We start from the raw sequence: 21,667 nt of genomic DNA on the forward strand, positions 1-21,667 counted from the left end.
TCCTTCTGCTCCTCATTGGGACCTTATTTAAAATCCCATTAAATGTATTTTGGTCAGCCCCTTGTCCTATTCTCTCTTTGATTCCACACCCATTCCCAACGAACCCTTTCCACTAGATCCACTCCCACTTTCTAAGTTTATACTTAATTCTTGTTAACTAGTGAATTGAAATAGAGTTGATCAGATGTACACAGTAGAGGATCACTGAAGATCATGTGTAGCTTACCAGTGACTCTACCACTGGAAAAATATGACTAACACGCTCCCACAGCCTTAAACTGCAAAGAGCTAGACAAGAGAGGCGGAACCTAAGGATACTGTTTCTTATCCATGGTAAGATGTACACTGGTCCATCTTGTGTAACTTATGTGCAATTAACCACATGTCTGTGTTCATGGCATGTATACAAAGTGGGCTACATGTTCATCAAATGGACAAATAGAATAAATATTGACATATTTCATATTCAAATATTTAGTACATCACCTAGGGATTGGATTATATCCTTTTCTATAAAACTTATACCAGATGTCAGAATAAGCTTAGTTTCTATAAGTAGGAAAATTTCTTACTTCTCAGGGTTTGAGAGACTTCTTATTTTTTTTAAGGCACAAAAAGTAGATCCCTTGATTGCTCTATTTTTTTCTGATCCTTCTAACTCATTCTCTTTTATGAGTTATTTATATTTGTCTATTTTTCTTGATGTTATAACTTATTAATTGTAGATATTAACATGTCATAATGGAATTTTCACACACACACACACATCAGACATTATAAAATTTACCTCCTATTATTCTCCTTTAACTTCTTTCATTCCTGATGATCCCCTTCTGCTTTACAGTTAGTACTCGTTCTACTATGATAGCTTTTGGGGATGAGTTTCCCCAATGAGTTACATTAGGGGTAGTTACAGGAATCAGAATCAAAGGTTATTTCCCAGTACATGAAACTTTACCAGAAACAACTACTCTAGTGAAGGAACTCTCTCTCTCTCCCTCTCTCTCTTCCTCCCTCTTTCCTTCTCTGCTTTTCTCTCTCCCCTACCTAAAACTTGTCTATACCTACTCAGGAGGGGCTGGGTGATACCTCTTAGGCTGAGGAGTCCTTAACAAGTATAAAGTACCAAAAAGTCCTCTGGGATGTGATGTTAGGAGCCTTCTGAGTACTCTTTTCACCTTTGTGATGGAAAGCTTCTGGGCCCACTCTGAAGTAGGTCCTCTGGAGGCAATCAGTGCTGCTTAGAGTTCAAGAGGGGGCAGTATCTGTGACATACTAAAGACAGCAAACCTCAATTCCCCCTCTCTTTAACTGGCTCTTACAATTTTTTTCTGCCTTGCCTTTGAAAATATTCTATGAGCCTCGGGCAATGCTATAGTTGTCCCAATTAGGGTCAAGCATTATGCTATTCATTCTCATTACTTTCTCCATTCATGGGTTTCTGTAATAATGTGTTAACTACCACTCATTAAAAAAGAAAAACAAAAAGAAACATTTATGACCAAAGTTGACAGCATTATTAATGTATGAGCCTAATCATAAATATTTAGAAGACAATTTGAAAGGCACATCATGTCCATTTATCAAAACAGTCAGTAACTACCCCACTAAGATCTACATCCTCTTCAGCTATGGCTTTTTACCAGACTTATAGTACTAGAAACGAATTCCCTTCTCTGAAGTGGACTTCAAATGCAAACAGAAAGTGGTTGTTTATCCTCCAAAGAATCAAATTGCTAATGCACCAATGGGCACATCGTGCCTGGCAGGTCATTATTGTCACATAAAGAGTTTACAGCTGAATATGACTGTGATGACTTTTCCCATCCAGCAGCCTGCACAGCATCTTCTAAAACTGTGAAAGCTAGCCTTCAGGGAGGAATCTTCTAGCTGAGTTCCAACTTGGTTTCTTTATGTCATGCAACCAACACATATTAAGTTATCAGCATTAAGGTCTTACCTTCTAATTCTTGAAAGTAACCAAGACTTTTGTAGGCAGAGATTGCTCATTTGTTTCCTGACTACTCAGACCCAATAATCACAAAGAAACTATATTAATTACTACACTGTTTGGCCTATTTGCTTAGGCTTCTTATTAACTAACTCTTACATCTTAAATTAACCCATTCCTATTAATCTATGTATCGGCATGAGATTGTGGTTTACTGATAAGAGTACAGTGTCTGTCTCCTTTAGCAGCTACAAGGCGTCTCTCTAACTCTGCCTACTTTCTCTCTATATCTCTGTTTGGATTTCCCACCTAGCTTTATTCTACTAAGCCATTGCCCAAATGATGTTCTTAAATAACTAATGATAATAAAACATATTCCTAGCATACAGAGGGGAATCCCACATCATCTATATTTCCTGGAAGAAGCATTATTCATCCATTCAAGAAAACTCCATTCAACACCTTTTTTATTTTTATTTATAATAAGTTTACCAAATAAACATTTTCCATATAGTTTTCACATCCACACTTACTTGTGTTGACCCTCCTTTCTTCCTGTGTTCCTCACATTCCTCACTCCATATCTTCACTTAACCTTTTCCAGTCCATTTTTCCCCATGGAGTTTTGTCTACTCTCATGGGCCTCTTCATAGTTTCTTTGCTTCTGTATACACTCTTGTATAAATAAATGCATAGACATTAGAAACTGGGATCCACATATGAGGGAAAACACAGGCGTTTGAGTTTCAGAAACCTGTGTTATATCACTTAATAAGTTTTCCAGTTCTGTAATTTTATAATATCATTTTCCTTTAAAGATGAATAAAATTCAATTGTATACATATGCCCTATTTTTGTTATCTGTTTATTAATTGATGGACATCTAGGTTGATTTGCTTGCAGAAAACATGATATATAATAGTCTCTGTATCTGAGACCTGGACTTCTTAGGTTATATGACCAAGAATAGCATAGTTGAGTTATTTGGTGGGTCTAGTTTTAATGTTTTGAGAACTATCCACAAAATTTCCATAGTGGTAACAGCAGTTTAATCTCTCACCAACAGTGAAAAAGCATTCCCCTTCTTCCACATTGTCACCAGCCTTTGTTGTAATTTGCTTTCCTGATGATGGCCATTCTGATTACAGTGAAGTAGATTCTTTAAATGGTTTTAATTTGCATTTCTTTAATGAGCAAGAGTGTTGGATAATTTTAAAAAATATGATTGGACATTTAGATTTCTTCTTTTAAGAACTATTCAGTTTCTTAGCCTATATTTTATAGAGATTTTTTTCTATTTAGTTTTTGTATATTATGAATATTAGTATTATATCAGGTCTATATCTGTAAAATATTTTCTTCTCTTTGACTTCTGAACATTGATGATCTTCAGTTTTCATTTCCCTTATGTGCTAAATTTTTCTGTTGAGTTCTACTCATAGATGAGTTTTATGTTTGAATATGTCTTCAACACTCTCTCTTGTAGAACTTATAAGTTACACTTTCAAAAATTATTGCAGTAACATTCACCACCCCATATATAAACTAAGGAATGGGTTTCTAGGATTTAATCAGTGTGTTAATATGATCACCAGTAGTAATGCATGACAGCTTGGAGGATGATAAAATAAAAACGGACATGTGCTTATATGTATATGCTTGTGTGTGTGTATGTCTGTGTGTATGAGAGAGACAGAGAGAAAGGGGGAGAAAACTCTTATATTTATATCAATATTAGAATATTCACTTTTTGTTGAAAGCATTTCATAAAGAGCCACATGAAAGAATATATTTCTCATGTTTGCAGCTAAGAGTACAAACAATTTATAGAAAATAATTACTAGCTTTTAAGAATACCAGTGACAGGTGTCGGTCTACAATTTGGCACACATGTATTTATTGTCTTGACTCCAGTAGAAAAAGAATTAAAATAAAAGGTTTTTGAAAAGTATTCAAAATTATCTCCAAGTAATATTATCATAGAATTTTAAAAGCTCAAATGTCTAGCTTAGAAATAAAACAGCATTTTGCAATTCTGTTTGATATTAAAACATGGCAGGTGAAACTGTCAAGAGAAAGGGGGGCCATAATAGAGCAAATTAGCTAAATTCAAGATATAAATGTGCCGTGTAAAGTAGGCCTGAAGCCTGTTTTGAAACAATAGAGACTCAAAGTCTTTTTTAATGTAGCCAAATGCAAAACAGGAACCACCAAGGAATTTAGTTCCTCTTGAAAAGTCAACTTTTTCCTTCTGGATTTTTCTGCTTTTTGGCAGCTCCTTGGAATTTGGCAGAATTGAATGTAGTAATTTCTTTATACTGAAAAGTCATTTACTATGCTTCAAAAGTATGGGAAATCATAGCATGACATGAAAAGATTTGATTAAAAATGCAGAGCATAAAATTGTAAGCTAAACATTGCATTCCTGTCTTAGGAACTAGGAAATATGAAGCCTGTCTTGATTGAGTATCATATAGCAATTTTTTATAAAAATGTTATTTTTCATATTAGTTTAATAAATAATCTGTTGCCCCCCCAAATTTTAATTGAACATAGAATTTGATTTAGACAATGTCTAAATTTTTCTGGGAAAGAGGTACTATTTTCTGCGGCAAATATTCTATATACATACACTGCAGCTCATTTTCTCCTCCCTATCATCCCATATGATAAACATTTCACAGCTGCTAAGCATGCCCTCAATTGGGCTGTGGTCCCAGTTCTGGAGTGCAACTCTTCTGTCTGTATTTTATGTTCTTAGACAACTTTCTACTTTTAGTAATCTTGGGCTTGCATTAGTAAGGAATTATTTGATTTTGGTGCATCAAAAAATCTCTTGACCTTATTAAATTGATGAGTTAATTAACCATAAAATCATTGTGATGCAGTTATACTTGGCTTAGTATAGCAGGGTATCTTTTCAGGTCACTCTTTTTTAAACTTTATTAATTTTTATTTTATTTGCATTGGTGTTTTGCCTGCATGTATGTGTGAAGATGCCAGATCTTCTGAGATGAGTTACAGACAGGTTGTGAGCTGCCTTGTGGGTGCTGGGATTTGAACTTGGGTCCTTTGGAAAAACAGTCAGTGCTCCTCCACAGAATTACATGCAATTGTTGGGCATTTGGATTTGAATGAGTCAGTTACTAAATTTACAACAAACAAAGGTAAAAGAATAAACAACAAGTAGCAGAAAGAACCAAAAATGAGTGAGACATCATTCAGTCAAGTGCTCACAACATGTTCCAGAAATGAATGAATTAACCCACAAGAGGGAAAACCAAAGGTGATATCATCAAATTGTTGGGTTGTAACATGAGGGGCCTAATAGTTGGGGTTTCCGTTCCGCCTGGAACCACACAGCCAGCAAGCCCCAAAGAAAATCACAGATTAATTATAATTATAAACTGACCCTCATATGAGCCTTTAAATTACAAAGCAATATGGGTATTTATTTAAAACATGATTGACAGAATACAGACAATTCTCCCGCACCATGGGGTTGTAGGTATCCAAAAGAAATTGACTGGAAAAGTCAGCTGGAGTTCCAGGTTGAAAGAAACCATAGGTGGAGAAATGATCCCGCAAGTGAGACTTGCAAGGTGAAAATATCAAACCAACAAAGCAAAACAAATAGCATCAGATAGTGACTCCCAAATTAGGTGCTTATTTTATTATTCAAGCAAAAACTGACTGGAAAAGTCAAGGCAGGTAATTGAGAAAATTCCAAGCAGGCAGCATTCCCCAAATTCTTCTTAGATAGACTTCTGCTTTCCTTTTCACTGTAGGCATTTTTAAATTACAGGATAAATGGTAATCTTGTTTGGAAAGAGCCTACCTTCTAGCTCTTCTCAAGGGCATAGTGTTTTTTTATTATTATTATTATTTTTTTTATTGAAAAAAATATTTCCGCCTCTTCCCAGCCTCCCATTTCCCTCCCCTTCCCCCCACTCCTCTCCCCCTCCCCCTACTCCTCTCCTCCTCCCTCTCCAGTCTCAAGAGCAGTCAGGGTTCCCTGCCCTGTGGAAAGTCTAAAGTCCTCCCCTCCCCCCTGACCCCATCCTGGTCTAGGAATGTGAACATCCAAACTGGCGAGGCTCCCACAAAGCCAGAACATGAAGTAGGATCAAGAACCAGTGCCATTGTCCTTGGCTTCTCAGCAGCCCTCTTTGTCTGCCATGTTCAGAGAGTCCAGTTTTATCCCATGCTTTTTCAGTCACAGTCCAGCTGGCCTTGGTGAGCTCCCAATAGATCAGCCCCACTGTCTCCGTGGGTGCACCCCTTCTGGTCCTGACTTCTTTGCTCATGTTCTCCCTCCTTCTGCTCCTCATTGGGACATTGGGAGCTCAGTCCCGTGCTCCAGTGTGGGTCTCTGTCTCTATCTCCATCCATCGCCAGATGAAGGTTCTATGGTGATTTTTTAACTTAGCTCTTTGCTGTCTTCCTTTCCTTGTTTTAAGAGCTTAAGGGGCCAAGGAGGGAGATTTAGAGGAGAAAGTGAGGGCTTCTATGCTCCCAGAGTATGCTTTCACCAAGCTTGGAGGACACATGATGATTTACTAATAAAATGTGTGTAACACTGCTCCCTTAAAATCATGCTTTCTTACTCATTTGGTGCATTTGTAAACGGATTAGTATTAAGTAAAAGGTTTCTTATATGCATTTCCATCCCTTTTTGAATGCTCAGAGGTGATGCCAATGACTGACTGCCAGAGTGCCTCCATTGTAATCCAACAGCGCCTGCCTTTGGGCAATCATGACATTTGTCTATAGAGAATTAAATGACATCATACATTTTTTTCACCAATTAATATTTTTAATACGTTGAAAGTAGACCATATGAGGGAAGGGAGCAGAGAAAAATGTAGAGCTCAATAAAAATCAATAAAAAGATGTGAAGAATAAAAAAAAAGGCCTTGTGATAGGGTATCACTAACTCACTGGTATTTTGTTCAACTGGTTTTTATTTGTATGCACTTATAGGTCTTAAAAGTCACTTAAAAGTCTTGACATTAGAGCTGGAGAGATGGCTCAGCGGTTAAGAGCATTGCCTGCTCTTCCAAAGGTCCTGAGTTCAATTCCCAGCAACCACATGGTGGCTCACAACCATCTGTAATGAGGTCTGGTGCCCTCTTCTGGCATGCGGGCATACACACAGACAGAACATCATATACATAATAAATAAATAAATATAAAAAACGTCTTGACATTAAAAAATGGGCTTCCCACAGGTCAGGGAACCCTGATTGCTCTTCGAGCAGATGAGGGAGGGTGACTTGATCGGGGGAGGGGGAGGGAAATGGGAGGCGGTTGCGGGGAGGAGGCAGAAATCCTTAATAAATAAATAAATTAAAAAAAATAAAAATAAATAAATAAATAAAAATCTTGACATTATTTTTTAGGTTCATAAATATGAATAATAATGTCTTCAGGGCTCAGTTAATTGAAATTCTAGTCACACCCCTTTCATTATGTTGTCAAATACCAGCAAATATATTTTATACAGCTATAAAAAAGAATCAACTCTTAAAATAATTCAAAGTAACATGAATAAGTAGAATGTATATATTTTATGTAGTTTAAGAGTTTCAGGTTAATTAATAATTTATATTAGTATATAAAATAAGCAGATTGTCCTTAGGTTTCTTTTTTTCCCTAATCTTTATTTTTTCATGTTCTGTCTGCATGTATGCCTGCAGGCCAGAAGAGGGCACCAGATCTCATTACAGATGGTTGTGAGCCACCATGTAGTTCTGGGAATTGAAGTCAGGACCTCTGGAAGTACAGTCAGTGCTCTTAACCTCTGAGCCAGATCTCCAGCACTCAGATCTCTAGCACTCAGCTTTAGCTTTCTTATATGAAACTATATACCATAGTTTTCTAAACGTTTATTTTTCTTATGTTTAAAACTCGTGTGTGCATAACTTCAAATTTACAAAGAATTGTTTTTAGCTAAAAGTATGGTTGTCTGTTGTCATATAAATGCTAAACTTATGAATGAATGAGCAAAAAATATGAATGAGTCAGTATCTTTGTTCTTTACATTCCCTTTTCTATCATTTTTTTTTTCTCATAGCACTTTACCTTATCTTTCTGGATTACATTTTCTTTCACAACAGCTTTTCAGATTATTAAAGTGAAATGCTTTCTTTTGTAAGTATGACATTACATTTTAGGATAGCATCACATGTGAATCTTTAAAATTTAAATCACAATAGTTACACTTAGGTGTTAGGTTAAGGTTGAAAGTTACAGTCATTGGTGTATAAATGCATAAATTAAATAATACTAGATTAAAAATTTTAAATATAATTATTGGACGTTATATATACATTCTGAGGAAAACAGGAAAAAAAGCAAGCAAACAAAACAAAACGCTGTTTTATTGGGCCCATAATCTAGTGCAGGAAAAAAACTATTCAAATGATTAAGAAGGTAAAAATGGGCCAGGGTAATGCTCCACATTAGTCCGTGTGCTCTGCTGTTTTGATGTAGAATTAATGATGCAGGAATAATCAAAGAGGCACCAGGGACCTATTGAAGGAGAAGCTGAAAATTAGTCACCAAGTTAGAGAAAAAATTTCAGATAGGATGAGTATATGTTATTGATTCTTTCAAAGCACTGAAAGCAACTTGCTTTAATAAAGTAACTCCCTCGTTCTATTTTCTCATAAATTCGAATTAATGTTTGGTCTGTATGTGTTTGCCAATCCTTGAAACATCATATAAATCAAATGCTAAAATATTTGTCCTTATTGTATTCCATCCTTGTCATTTCTACACCTGGTTAAATATGCTTTCAAATAAATATCTATTAGCAACTGCAGAGATATTTGTAAATTGAGTTCTCTGGTTTATTATTTGGTTCTGTTATGAACGTGATACAATTAAGAGCTTTGCTGTCATTTTGCAGTTACATTTGTTGTACTTTGATCTGTTCATTATTATAAATGATCAATTTCATTTCAGCTTCTTGTTCTGGACGGAGTGGGGGCAGATGCCCTGCATTGGGAAGGCTCACCTAGATGGCTCTGAGAAGGTCATGATTGTAAGCATGGGAATAGCATGGCCCAATGGCATCTCCATTGACTATGAGGTCTGTTGGATTGCTTTTAAGATTCTAACATGTGTTCATGTCCAGCTTGCACTGCTCTCCTTTTAATATTCCCTTATTTTCTTAATAAATAATGAAAACCGCTTGTACTATTGCTTTCAAATCACTGTGTAGGAAAATAAATTGTACTGGTGTGATGCTCGCACAGACAAGATAGAAAGAATTGACCTTGACACTGGCGGGAACCGTGAGGTGGTGCTGTCTGGGAGCAGTGTGGATCTGTTTTCAGTTGCAGTCTTTGGGGCTTACATCTACTGGTCTGACAGGTAATTTATTTTTTCCTAAGTATTTGAGCCTCGAAATGTTATTTCAGTGCCATTTCTTTGCCCTTGTAGGATTAACCACCCCTTAGCAAGGTTACAGAAAGAATTTCACAAAACCATGTAATTTTTACAGAAGAGGCCAGCAAGGGTCTCTAGCTATTCTGTGGTCAAGCATTTCAGCACCACACACTAAAACTAGTCTATTTGTCTTCTGCTTGAGCTATCTCTTGTCTTCAGTTTTACCCAGCTTGATTTTAATTAGTACGTTCAACTTTTGGCAGAGCACACGCCAATGGGTCGGTCAGAAGGGGCCACAAGAATGATGCCACGGAAGCAGTAACCATGAGAACCGGACTTGGAGTCAACCTAAAGGAGATCAAAATTTTTAATCGAGTAAGAGAGAAAGGTCAGCACAGTTAACGAAATATACAATCAATGTGTTTTGTATCAGCTTCGTTTACTTTTAAAATTTCAGAATTAATTTGTATTATGTTCAAAGCCTCAAAATTCCTTTTAAAGATTTTCTTTTATAAAAATCATAGAGAAGATAAAGGAAATAAAGATACAATAGTCTATATACATTTATATTCTTTTTTCATACACATCTATGAGACAAGACTTGAGAATAGGTTTGTACTAATAAATATGTTTTTAAAACCTTGCTAAATATATAATGACAAAAGTACAAAGCACAACTAGGGTGTTAGAGAGGCAACTGAAGTTTTTGTTTTGGATTATCTTTTAGGATAAAAGTTGTTATGACTCTGTAAACAGTTGTCTTCAGTGTGTATTTCTGAATCCTTGCTTCTTTGATAATGGCTTTTTTATTTTTAAAATCTTTTTATTCAATTTCTGTATATGAACGAACTTTAATAATTTTGAATATGGCAATAATAGATTAGTAGCATAGAGTCTGCCTCACAAAGAAACAGAAAGAGCATACTTGATCTTTTAAAATTAGAGACATTTATGCCTCACGTATAAGAGATGAAGAATTACAAAACCATCCATTTGAGATTTCCTCTGTGTTTCATGGGCACTTCTGAGAGCATCACACAATTTCTCAGTGACTTCAGGTTGTGTTTTGAATTAACATACTACTTGTGTCAAAGATTGTTAATTATAAAACCTATCATTTTAAAACAGTGCATTCAACTACCTTTTTTTTAAAAAAAAATTATTCATTTTACATATCAACTACACTTTCCCCTCCCTCCATTTTTTACCCTCACTCCCCTCCTTCAGGTCCCCCATCCCCCCTCCACTACCATTCATCCACTCCTCAGAGGTGGTAAGGCTTCCCATAGGGAGTTAACAAAGACTGCCACATTAAAATGAGGCTGGACCAAGCTCCTCCTCTCTTCATGAAGACTGAGCAAGGTATCCCACCACATGGAATGAGCTCATGAAAATCAGTTCATACATAAGGGATAAAGCCTGGTCCCAATGCCAGGAGCCCCACAAACAGACCAAGCCACACAACTGTCACCCACATGGAGAGGGCCTAGTTTGGTCCCATGAAGCTCCCCAGCTGTTAGTCCAGAGTGCATGAGTTTTTATTAACTCCAGTCAGCTATTTCTGTGGGTTTACCCATCATGATCTTGACCCCCCTTGCTCATATAATTTCTTCTCTTTCTCTTTGACTGGACTCTGGGAGCTTGGCCCAGTGCTTGGCTGTGGATCTCTTCATTTGCTTCCATCAGCTACTACGTGAAGCTTCTATTTTGACGATTAATGTAGTCACCAGTCTAATCACAAGGGAAGGCCAGTTCAGGCAGAGATGTACCATAGACAAAGATAGTTTCAGTAAGGAGTGAGGCGTCCCTAACTATGCACAGGGCTTAGGCTTTTTTCTGTGCAATCTTTGGGTTGTGGTCCTATACACCTCTTTTCTGAGGAGAACTGCATGTGCTGTTCTGCCTTTGGGCAGCCCAGTGTGTAGGAGGAGGGCCTCTTGTTGCTCCCTGCCTGATCAGAGCCCCAAACAATCACACAGAACCCATATTATTTAAATCACTGCATGGCCCATTAGCTCTAGCTTCTTATTGGCTAACTCTTATACATTAATTTAACCCATCTGCATTAATCTGTGTATTGCCAAGTGACAGTGGCTTACTGGTAAACTGTGTCTCTGGTGGAGGCTACATGGCTTCTCTCCAGCCCTGCCTTTCTTTCTCCCAGCATTCACTTTAGTTTTCCTCTGCCTTGCTCCTTCTGCTTTGCTCTGCTATGAGCTCAAAGCAGTCCTTTATTAACCATTGGTATTTTCAGCATACAGAGGGGAATCCAACATCAAGTGTGTGAGCAGGTTTCAAGAGATGGTACTGCAAAGGCCTTCAGCTGGGGGGGCTTGTAGGTGTGGTGCCTTAATCTATAGGTCACACTCTAAATTTATGTTCTAGACTAGATTTCTACCTTGTAGAACACACTATAACTTTCTGATTCAATTTTCTCCTTTCATGAGTCAATTCCCACTTTTTCTGTCCTGTGACCAGTTCTGGGTTTTCAGAGTCAGCTCTGAAGACAAATTTCTTTGTTTCTAGAGCTACCAAATTGCTGACTCTACAAGGAGGGACCTTCTAAAAGTCAAAAAGTAGCTTTCTACTTCTGTTGTTGAATGCTGGGGGAGTTTTCCCAGAATTCTCATCTCCTCTGCCAAGCCTCTGGAAGTTTTTGGGTCACCTCTCTCTCCTCCCCCTTTTCCATCTTCTTTGAATTATTTATCACTAAGAATATAGGGCAGATTTTCTGAGGCTCCAACTTTCTCACAAATAGCAGTTCTGTTCTTCTGTACTTGTTACTTCCCTTAGTCCTGGGAAGAGAACACTTTGAGCTTTTCCAGGAGCTACACAAAAACTTTAGCATATTTCATGAAGACTAAAAGGGTTTGGCCACTACTACAGGATAGCATATGGAGATTCCTCAAAAAACTAAAAATGGCACTATATGATCCAACTATACCACAACTAGGTATTTATTCCGAACATTCTCAAGCAGCATACAAAAGGATATGTGAATATGTATGTTTATCATGGCCTTCTCACAATAGCCAACTTCTAGAATCAGCAGTCTAGACACTTAGTATTAGATGGATGGATAAAGAATATGTGGTGTAAACTAAATCTCTTGACTTAGTGAGTCAAATCTTCATGCTTTTGTTTGGCTTTGAAATATATATTTCAAGTTGGAATTTAAGAAACTAAAACCTTTGATTTAAAAAATTTATCATTGTTTTGTATTTAATTTTTATTGACATATCTTTAAAAATATAGTTATACTTGTTGTAATATTTCAACTAGAGATAGGATAAAACTTTTCAAACATAAAGCAAAAAAAATGATTGTTTGGGTGTTTTCTCTTTCTCAGGGACCAATGTCTGTGCCAAAGAAAATGGTGGCTGTAAGCAACTCTGTCTTTATCGAGGAAATTCCAGGAGAACCTGTGCCTGTGCCCACGGCTATTTGGCTGAGGATGGAGTTACTTGTCTAAGGCACGAGGGCTATTTGCTATATTCAGGAAGGACAATATTGAAAAGTATACATCTTTCTGATGAAACAAATCTAAATTCCCCAGTAAGGCCTTATGAGAACCCACAGTATTTCAAGAATATCATAGCTCTGGCTTTTGACTACAATCAAAAAAGAGAAGGTACCAATCGGATCTTTTACAGTGATGCACACTTCGGGAATATACAGCTGATTAAAGATAACTGGGAAGATAGACAAGTCATAGTCGAAAGTAAGTACAAACTTTTAAGTTCTTTGTGTGTCACTTGAGCTTAGAGAAAACAAACAGTGGGATGTGCATGGTGCAGTTTCACTCCCCAGAATTCATGCTCAGGAATGATGAGGATCTATCATCCATCAATAATCCACCAATGTCAAAGCAGCAGGTACCCACAGGTACTGTAAACAGCAGTGTTCATCATATCTGCAGTGTTTTATCATTATGTTTGCTGCTTACGAGTCTTGTGACACCGGTAATATATCAGTACATAATTGTTTTAATTGATCTCCTTCACGTGTGGGTCAAATGGTAACGTTAAAGTATCTCTAATGATTTTCAATTAATCATAGTTTTTGAAAAATCATCTAACATTAGCGTGTGGATATTGCTTGACGAGGGGATGTTAAAGAAATGATTTGAGCATCAAGATTCATTTTAGTGGTAAGAGAGCTTTTCTGGCAAGCACAAGGTTCTAAGTTGTAAAACAAATAAAAAGCATGGAGAAAAACTTTTGTAAACATTCAAATTTCATGTTTCATTCAGTGTGAACTATCCACACAACGTACAGAAACCTCATTCCTGTCATCCGATATTCATGAATACCAACATCTTCACATACATTCTCTGCTATGACTTTGCAATTTCTGTTTATTCCCTGTTACTTTTTTGTGCTGTACTGAATTAATCCTTGTTTCCATATTTTTAAATTGCAATATTATATATACATGTATAACAACTTTTTCAGTAATATAGGTTTAAACATGAAATGTCTGCTTAACCAATGTTAATATCATCTCACTTGAGTTGAGAACACCATGTTCTATAGCTCTCTATGTAAACCTATGTATCATCATCCTTTACTATAGAAGAGGTTTTTTTGCATGGGGGGTGAGTTTTTTTGGGGGGGAGGGTGATACAGGGTTTCTCTGTAGCTTTGGAGCTTGTCCTGGAACTAGCTCTTATAGACCAGGTTGGCCTCGAACTCACAGAGATCCGCCTGCCTCTGCCTCCCAAGTGTTGATATTAAAGGCGTGCGCCACCACCGCCCAGTCCAGAAGAGAATTATTGATCAATGTGTGAGACACGTGGCAGACCATGGTGACACGTTTCAAACATTTATTTCAGCCCACAAATCCATCTTGTTCTTTAGCAAGCATACACTTAATTTTGCACCCAGTGTACACTGTTTTATTTATCTAATTTATTGATAAATGAATTATGTATCTCATAAATGCATTAAATATTACAATTTATATTTGTTTGGATAAATGTGCTCATTCATAAATGTAAATATTTGTGCAATATAGAATCCTGGAAGCAAATTTAACCAGAAAACTGAAACCAAATCACCAAGCCAGTAACTGTGTTTTTTATTTCTTACAGGTGGTTGAACATAAATGTTCCATTAATTTATGTCTTAATCCATTGTCTATGAGGAGAATTATTTTCACAAAGCTTTCCAATAATCATTTTACAATTTTATTAGTTTATGGAAATGTAATAACCAAAATAGCTTCTTTATATTCATATACATTTGCTTGACAACAATTAAGATTTAGCATCTATGCCAGGTGGTGGTTGAGCATGCCTTTACCCAGCACTTGGGAGGCAGAAGCAGGCAGGAAGTTATGAGATCAAGGCCAGCCTGGTCTTCTAGAGCTAGTGTCCAAGACAGGTTCCAGAGCTACAGAGAAACCTTGTCTCAAAAACAAAACAAAAGAAAGAAAGAAAAAGAAAAATAACAAAGAAAAGAAAGTTACTATTATTATTAGAAATTTCATACTAATTTGTATATTTATGGCCCAGGCCACTTTGACTTCTCTGTCTGTCTGTCTGTCTGACTCTCTATGTCTCTCTCCCTCTCATGTGTGTATGTATGTGTATGTGTGTGTGTGTATGTAACAATTATGTAACTATACTAATCATAGAATTTATTCATATTTGATATTAATTGATTCTTTGGGTGTATCTATATGAGGTTTACATATATATTACTTTTCCTTTTGCCATTTTTCACTCTCATAGAATTCATCATTGAAAGTCATCAGATTGAACACAGCATACTAATTAATTTATTCATCAGGTACAGTATAGGCGCTTTGGTGGTAAAGGATGAGTATCTCTTCAGATAACTTTAGAAGCTACAGTTTAATGAAGAAAACTGCAAGCAAACAATCACGGTAATACAGTAGATCTAAAATATACCTGAAGCCTTTAGAGAATAAAAAAGAGACCTGGTGAAGAATCTCATGAAAGTTTTAAAAGGTGGTGCTGTGCAGAACTGAGTTAAGAACATTGCCTGGGTAGATAGCAATCATCAGGTGAGTGGGTCAGGTGGTGGGAAACAGGTGAGATGCATGACTCTAGGCCTGTGCTTCTCAGAGTGTGAATCCCTGGAGATCCCAAGTGTACTACTGTGAGCAAAAAACAAAACCAATCTCAAATACGTAAGTGTTCTAATATTGGTCTTTTTCATAGAGCTGACCTTTGTTTTGAGGTTATAAAGGCACCGGCTGTAATTGCACCTTCGTTTCCACGAACACAGTGTATCCTGCTTCAACAGAGCTCACTGTACCTTTCACTTCAAATTATATGGAGGAAAAACAGCTAGGTTTACATTAGCAAAAAATTTTAAGGGTAACATTAGGTTTAGTATATTTGTTTTTATCCAATCTTGATCCTTCGATACAGATCTATTAGCATGCCGTGTGATGAAAGAGACAATATACATAAGGAATTTAAGTTGTCTCTGAAGGAAGCCAGGCATTTGATTGATTGCATCAGCTGGCACTTTCCCCAAGAAGTACCAATTCCCTCCCAAAGAAGACTAGCATGGCAGTAATGATACACATCTGGGTGCATGGCAGATATTTCACTATGATGTTTGCTGCAAATAACAATTTTAAAGTTAAGTTAACTGAGTTATTTATTAAAAAAACACTAATTCATAACAGTAACTTGACAGGTTCCCAACTCTTTTGAGCTTTTTCTGGTGAGGTGTGTGATTTCTAAGGTCTGTGAGTTCATGGCACAGCCTAATAGAATTGTCAACCTTGGAAGAAATGTGTAAGCGGAAAAGCAATGTTTTGCAAATGAAAGGGATAAGTAATCCATTCAAAGAAGGAGATAGGCAAATGCCTTTTAGTGTAATGTGTTGTGAAAAATTCAACACCATGATTTCAGAGTCTATACCACATTTACCCATAGCTATCCTTGTTCTGTGCTGCCTAGTATGAATGTATCCACAGTCACCTAAAAGATTTATATTACCTCTTTCCTTCCTACCACACAACAGCCCATATGAGAGACACAAACGATGAAATTATAATATAGACATAATGAAAAATGTGTTGATTGTTGTAGATTATTGAATCTACTTTAATCCAAAAGAATGTAAATCTCAAAAGATTTTACATTGGTGTGGATCTTACTTTATTGCTATAAATTTGATGTTAATTTTGTTATACTGTATGTATATTTCTATTTCTGTTTAATATATTTTATATAGATCAATTAAAATGTAGTATATAATTAAGAAATATAGATTTACAAAATAACGTATTCACCTATAATAGCCAAACTTATAGTCATGTTAATTAGGCTTCCTAAGTATAAAAAGATATATTTCACATAGATAGGTATTCATCAAATATTTCAAATACCTACAAAATATGGTATTTAAAATATTTTAATTAACTTAGACTTTTCCTGACAGTGAGTAATCAGAAATCAGAAATGCTTTGGGATGCTTCTTTACACTGTAAATATATATTGTTCACATTGGTTAATAATAAAAGATATTTGACCAATAGCCAGGTAGTATAAGGTTAGGCAAAACAATAAATCTGAGGACTTCAGTGGGGGGAGGGGCAAAGTCCAAAGAGATGTGAGCAGTCACCCAAGAAACAACATGCCAACAGACCAGTAAAATTCACAGTCACATGGCAATAAATAGATGAATAGAAATGGGTTAATTTACATGTAAAAGCTAGTTAGTAATAAACCTGATCTATAGGAGAAATAGTTTGTAATTAATGTAAGTTTTGTTTGATTATTTGGACCTGTGTGTCCAGGACATGAAAGAGCTACCTTTGTTTATATCATTTGTTTCTCCTTAGTCTGTAAAAAAGATTGGCCTTGAAATTAAGTCAGTCCTTCTGCCCAGTCTACAAGTACAAGGATTAAAAGCATAAGACAAAATGGCCATCTCTGAAAAAATTTCTAGATGTCATCAATTCAGATTTTATATCACTAATGACTGTATTCTTTGATATATGCCTTGAGCCTATTGATAAGACCTTGATTTATTCTCTTAGTCTCTAAACCACAAGCAAGATATTCTACTTAAGTTCATCAAGGTCAAGTTGTAAGTGTTTTGACAGGAGGCATCCTTCAACTTGTGGAACACTGTTTCCTCCATCTCTGTTCACGTGTTCCTCATGTTCTCTCACAATATCTATGTAATCCTTCGGGAATTCGAGTTGTAAGTGTTTTGACAGGAGGCATCCTTCAACTTGTGGAACACTGTTTCCTCCATCTCTGTTCACGTGTTCCTCATGTTCTCTCACAATATCTATGTAATCCTTCGGGAATTTGCAGTTGTAAATGTTTTTCTTGATAATTCTATGAATTTCCCCTGTGTGTGTTGTAACGTCCCCCTTTTCATCTCTAATTGTATTAGTTTGATCTTCTCTCTCCATCTTTGGCTAGCAAAATGTGTTCAATTTGGTGATTTTCTCAAAGGACCAACTTTTTTGCTGTTTTTTTAATAAACATGGTACCCTTGTATTTGATTGATACATAATTAGCAATAACATATTGATGAATTTTAATTTTAATGAGTATTTAGTGTTCTTCCTTATCTCCTCTAATTAATTTTGCTTGAAGTAAATTTGTCAGATATTAAAATGACTACACCTTCTTTGTCCAATTTGCTTGGCATATATTTTTTAAATGTGAAGATATCTGTCCTTCATGGTGGGTGGGTTTCTTGGAGGTAGCAGAAAGCAGAATCATGTTTTCTAATACCAACAGTTAGTCTTCTTTATTTTATTTTGAAAATTGAACCCATGAATATTAATTTAATCATATTTATTTATTTTATTTTGTTGTTATGGTCTAGGATTTATCCTCCTCTTTTGTCCATTTTTCTGGGATTATTTATTCCCTGTTTCTTCTTGAGTGTGAATAACCTCTTCAGATTGAATTATTCTTTTAGTTCCTTGTGTAGAGTTGGATTGGTAGAACTAAATTGCTTAAATCTAGTTTTATCATGGATGTTTGTCCTTTTTAGTAGTTTGTGATTGATAAATTTTCTTGGTATAGGATCTGTGATGGCATCTGTAATCTTTTTTTTTATTTTTTTATTTATTTTTTATTGATAAAAGGAGAATAAAAAAAATTCCACCTCCTCCGAGCCTCCCATTTCCCTCCCCCTCCTCTTTGGCATCTGTAATCTTTCAGAGTTTGTAGAATACTCAATGCAAAAACTTCTGGCTTTGAAAAATCACCATTGGGAGGTTAGGGGTTATCTAATGGGCCTGCCTTTTATGTACTTGATTTCCCTCATACAATTTTAATATGCTTTTCATGTTCTATATATTTAGTCTTATCACTATTATTATTGTGGGATATTCCTTTTCTGGTCCTGTCTACTTGGTATTCTGAATGTTTTTTTTTTTTTTTTATATCTTAACAGGTACCTGCTTTAGATTATGAATGCTTTCTTTTATGATTCTATTTTTTTTTTATTTCTTTGACCCGAGTTTCTTTTTTATCCCTATTGCTAATGGATGTTGGACTTTTTTATTTTTTTTATTTTCAGGGTGACCAAGAAAACCTGAATGTTTTGTGATTGCGTATTTTTAGATTCCATATTTTCTGTGAACAAGCTCTCTATTTCTTCTGCCTTGTCTTCACCACCTGAGACTCTCTAATCTATGTCATGTAATCTGTTGGTGAAGATTACCTTTAAGGTTTTTGTTTGACATCCTAAATTTTTCTTTTCCAGTTTTATTTCAGATTTCTTTAGTGATTCTTCTGCTTTGAGCATTCCATATGTAGCTTATTTCATTCGATTTTTTTTTTGTTTACTTGGGTTTCCTAAGCCTATTTAAAGGACCTTGCTTGTAGTTACAATTGCTATTTTGAAATCCTTGTCTTGTGCCTCAATTTATTGCATTTTCTAGGGTCTATTGTCGCAGGGTTACTGGGTTCTGGTAGAGGCAAATTGTTTTGTCTATTCATGTTTGTATTTACTCATGGCATCTATGGAGGAAGTATTTTAATGCAACCACCAGTCACCTTGCCCTGCCTTCCAGCTGCCAAATAACCACACATAGACTTACCATTAATTGTAAATGAGCAGTCAATAGCTTGATCTTGTTACAAACTAGCCCTTACATCTTAAATTAACCTATATTTCTTCTCTATGCTCTACCACGTGGAAGTGCTTTTTTACAGAACCACATGTTCATCTCCTGCTTCCCCTCTTACTGGCTGACAACCCTTGTGCCTTTCTACCTCTCTTTCCAGCATCTTCTCTGCCCCCCAAATCCTGCTTAGCTACTGGATGTTCAGATTTTTATTAAACTAATTGAGTTATGAGTCTTCCCAGTGTGCAAAAAGATCATTACACAGCACCCAGGCTTTGATGGAATTAGAAGTATTTCTTGTGGTGACAATTAGTTCTGTCTTTGTTGGATGCATAGATGGATCTTTGTTTTCTGTTGACCCTTTTCGTTTCAAGGCAAGTATGGTGGCTGTGGGGTCCCTGATAGTGATATGTGTTGTGGGTCACAAGTGATAGAAAGGGATGGAAATGAGTTTGGAGGAAAGGATGTGAGGGCTTAAGAGAAAGATCTAGTGGGATTGATTACAGAGAGGATAGTGAGAATTGGCTGAGTCCCGTCTTAGTTTGGCCACAGGAGATCACTGGAAGAAAGTGGTTCTGTGGATTGGCAGTTGATAAAAAAGAATGGAGAGGAGCTATAAGAGAATTCTGGCAATGTCTCTGAGAAAGAGCTGAGCTGGGTCCATACCAAGAAGAGGTGCTCTCAGGGAAAGGAGGTAGTGTCTCAGGAAGGTCTCTTGTAGTTAGGCTACCGAAGACAATTAAGTCTGGAGAGACAGAGAAGAAAGGATTAAGGGCAACTCTGTGCTGCCACCAAGAGTTGGGATGCCCAGGGAAAACAGACGGGTTGTGGCTCCTCTGAGAGTCCTTCTCTGACGTAAATCTAGAGAGATCATAATGCAGGAAAGAAAGGATAATGAAAATGGCCACGTGAGTGACAGCCCAATGTGGACATTGGGATTCCCTGGTGGAAAATATGTCTGTTGATTGTTACCTAACACATGGGAATTGAGGGGGAAGTTTCAGTGGGAAAGAGTTAACCTGAGATGGAATCCAATAATTTTTTAATAAGTAATTATAATTCAACAGAAGCATTATTCAAAAATATTTTTACTGTATTTGTTGACCATTTTTTAAAAATTATTTTTGCTGTGTACATTAGAATACATACCCTGTCAAAAATAATTAGTGTAATTACACATATTAATTAATATATTAAGATGCAATATAATAATGAATTAAGTTCAGATAGAGTCTAATTAATATGAACATTTTTGAAATATTCTCCTTACCAATTTTACCACCAAGAAATTGCTAATTTGTATAAACATTATAATTTTGCATTGGAGCCTTTGTGAGAATTTAGAATTTGACTTACCCTACTGCAAAATGAAATAATAAAATAAGCATAAATATGAAGCCTAGAGACCCTGGCCCATCTTTTACATATACAATTAATGTGCACATTTTCTCTGCTTAAATCTGATACTGTGTTACCTCTTACCATATCTTTATCTAGGTGACAAATGATTTGTTTCAGGAAATTTTAATCAATCTTTTAAATTTTTAAAAATATATTTGTTTTTTGTTTGTCTGCATCTGAGAACCAACATGGCACAGTACAGGTGTGGAGCTCAGGAAGCTACTTTCTCCTTCTAGGATGTTTATTCCAGGGAGTCACTCACGTCATCAGACATGCTGGGAAGCCTCTCTTCCTGCTGTACCATCTTGACAGTACTTCATTATATATTTAAAAATATCAGATGAAATCCAGGCTTTTAATTGCAGCATAAAGGAAGCAGAAGTTGGTGAGACATTATGAATTTGAATAGCCTGGCCTATACAGTGAGTTTCAGGCCAGTCAGAATTTCGAAGGGAGAATCTATCTCAAGCAAGCAGTCAGCCAACCAACCACCACCACCAAAATAATAATAATAATCCAGAAAACTAAATCATAATCATGCTTAGAATTTTCATTTAGTTGAGTATGGAAAATGGAAGTTCTTCTCTAAGCTCTAAAGAAGCCATAATAAGAGCTATTAAATACAAGATAGTATTTGTTAAGTGCTTAGAATATTTTATGGATACATAGGTATGCAAGAATAAATTCTCAATGTCTATTCTTTCCTCTGGAAGTCCACAATAAGGAAAACACACACACACAAACATAATTTTATAATATATATGGCCATAGTTTCCACTCCCAAACTCCTTGATAGCACATTATTTAAAATGCATCCTTTGAAGCCATCTTTCACAT

General features: G+C 36.1%; 1 protein-coding gene across 1 annotated transcript in view; it reads left to right on the forward strand.

Moving 5' to 3' along the window:
* The window catches only part of Lrp1b (LDL receptor related protein 1B), a 1,720,116-nt gene that overhangs the window by 1,281,150 nt on the left and 417,299 nt on the right, over positions 1-21,667 (forward strand). The window contains exons 38-41 of the mRNA XM_075985306.1: positions 8,921-9,047; positions 9,180-9,331; positions 9,610-9,734; positions 12,696-13,067. Coding sequence (XP_075841421.1) covers positions 8,921-9,047; positions 9,180-9,331; positions 9,610-9,734; positions 12,696-13,067 — 776 coding nt within the window. The remainder of the gene's footprint in view (positions 1-8,920; positions 9,048-9,179; positions 9,332-9,609; positions 9,735-12,695; positions 13,068-21,667) is intronic.

The sequence above is a fragment of the Microtus pennsylvanicus genome, chromosome 9 (assembly GCF_037038515.1).
Source record: "Microtus pennsylvanicus isolate mMicPen1 chromosome 9, mMicPen1.hap1, whole genome shotgun sequence".
NCBI classification, from domain to species: Eukaryota; Metazoa; Chordata; class Mammalia; order Rodentia; family Cricetidae; genus Microtus; species Microtus pennsylvanicus.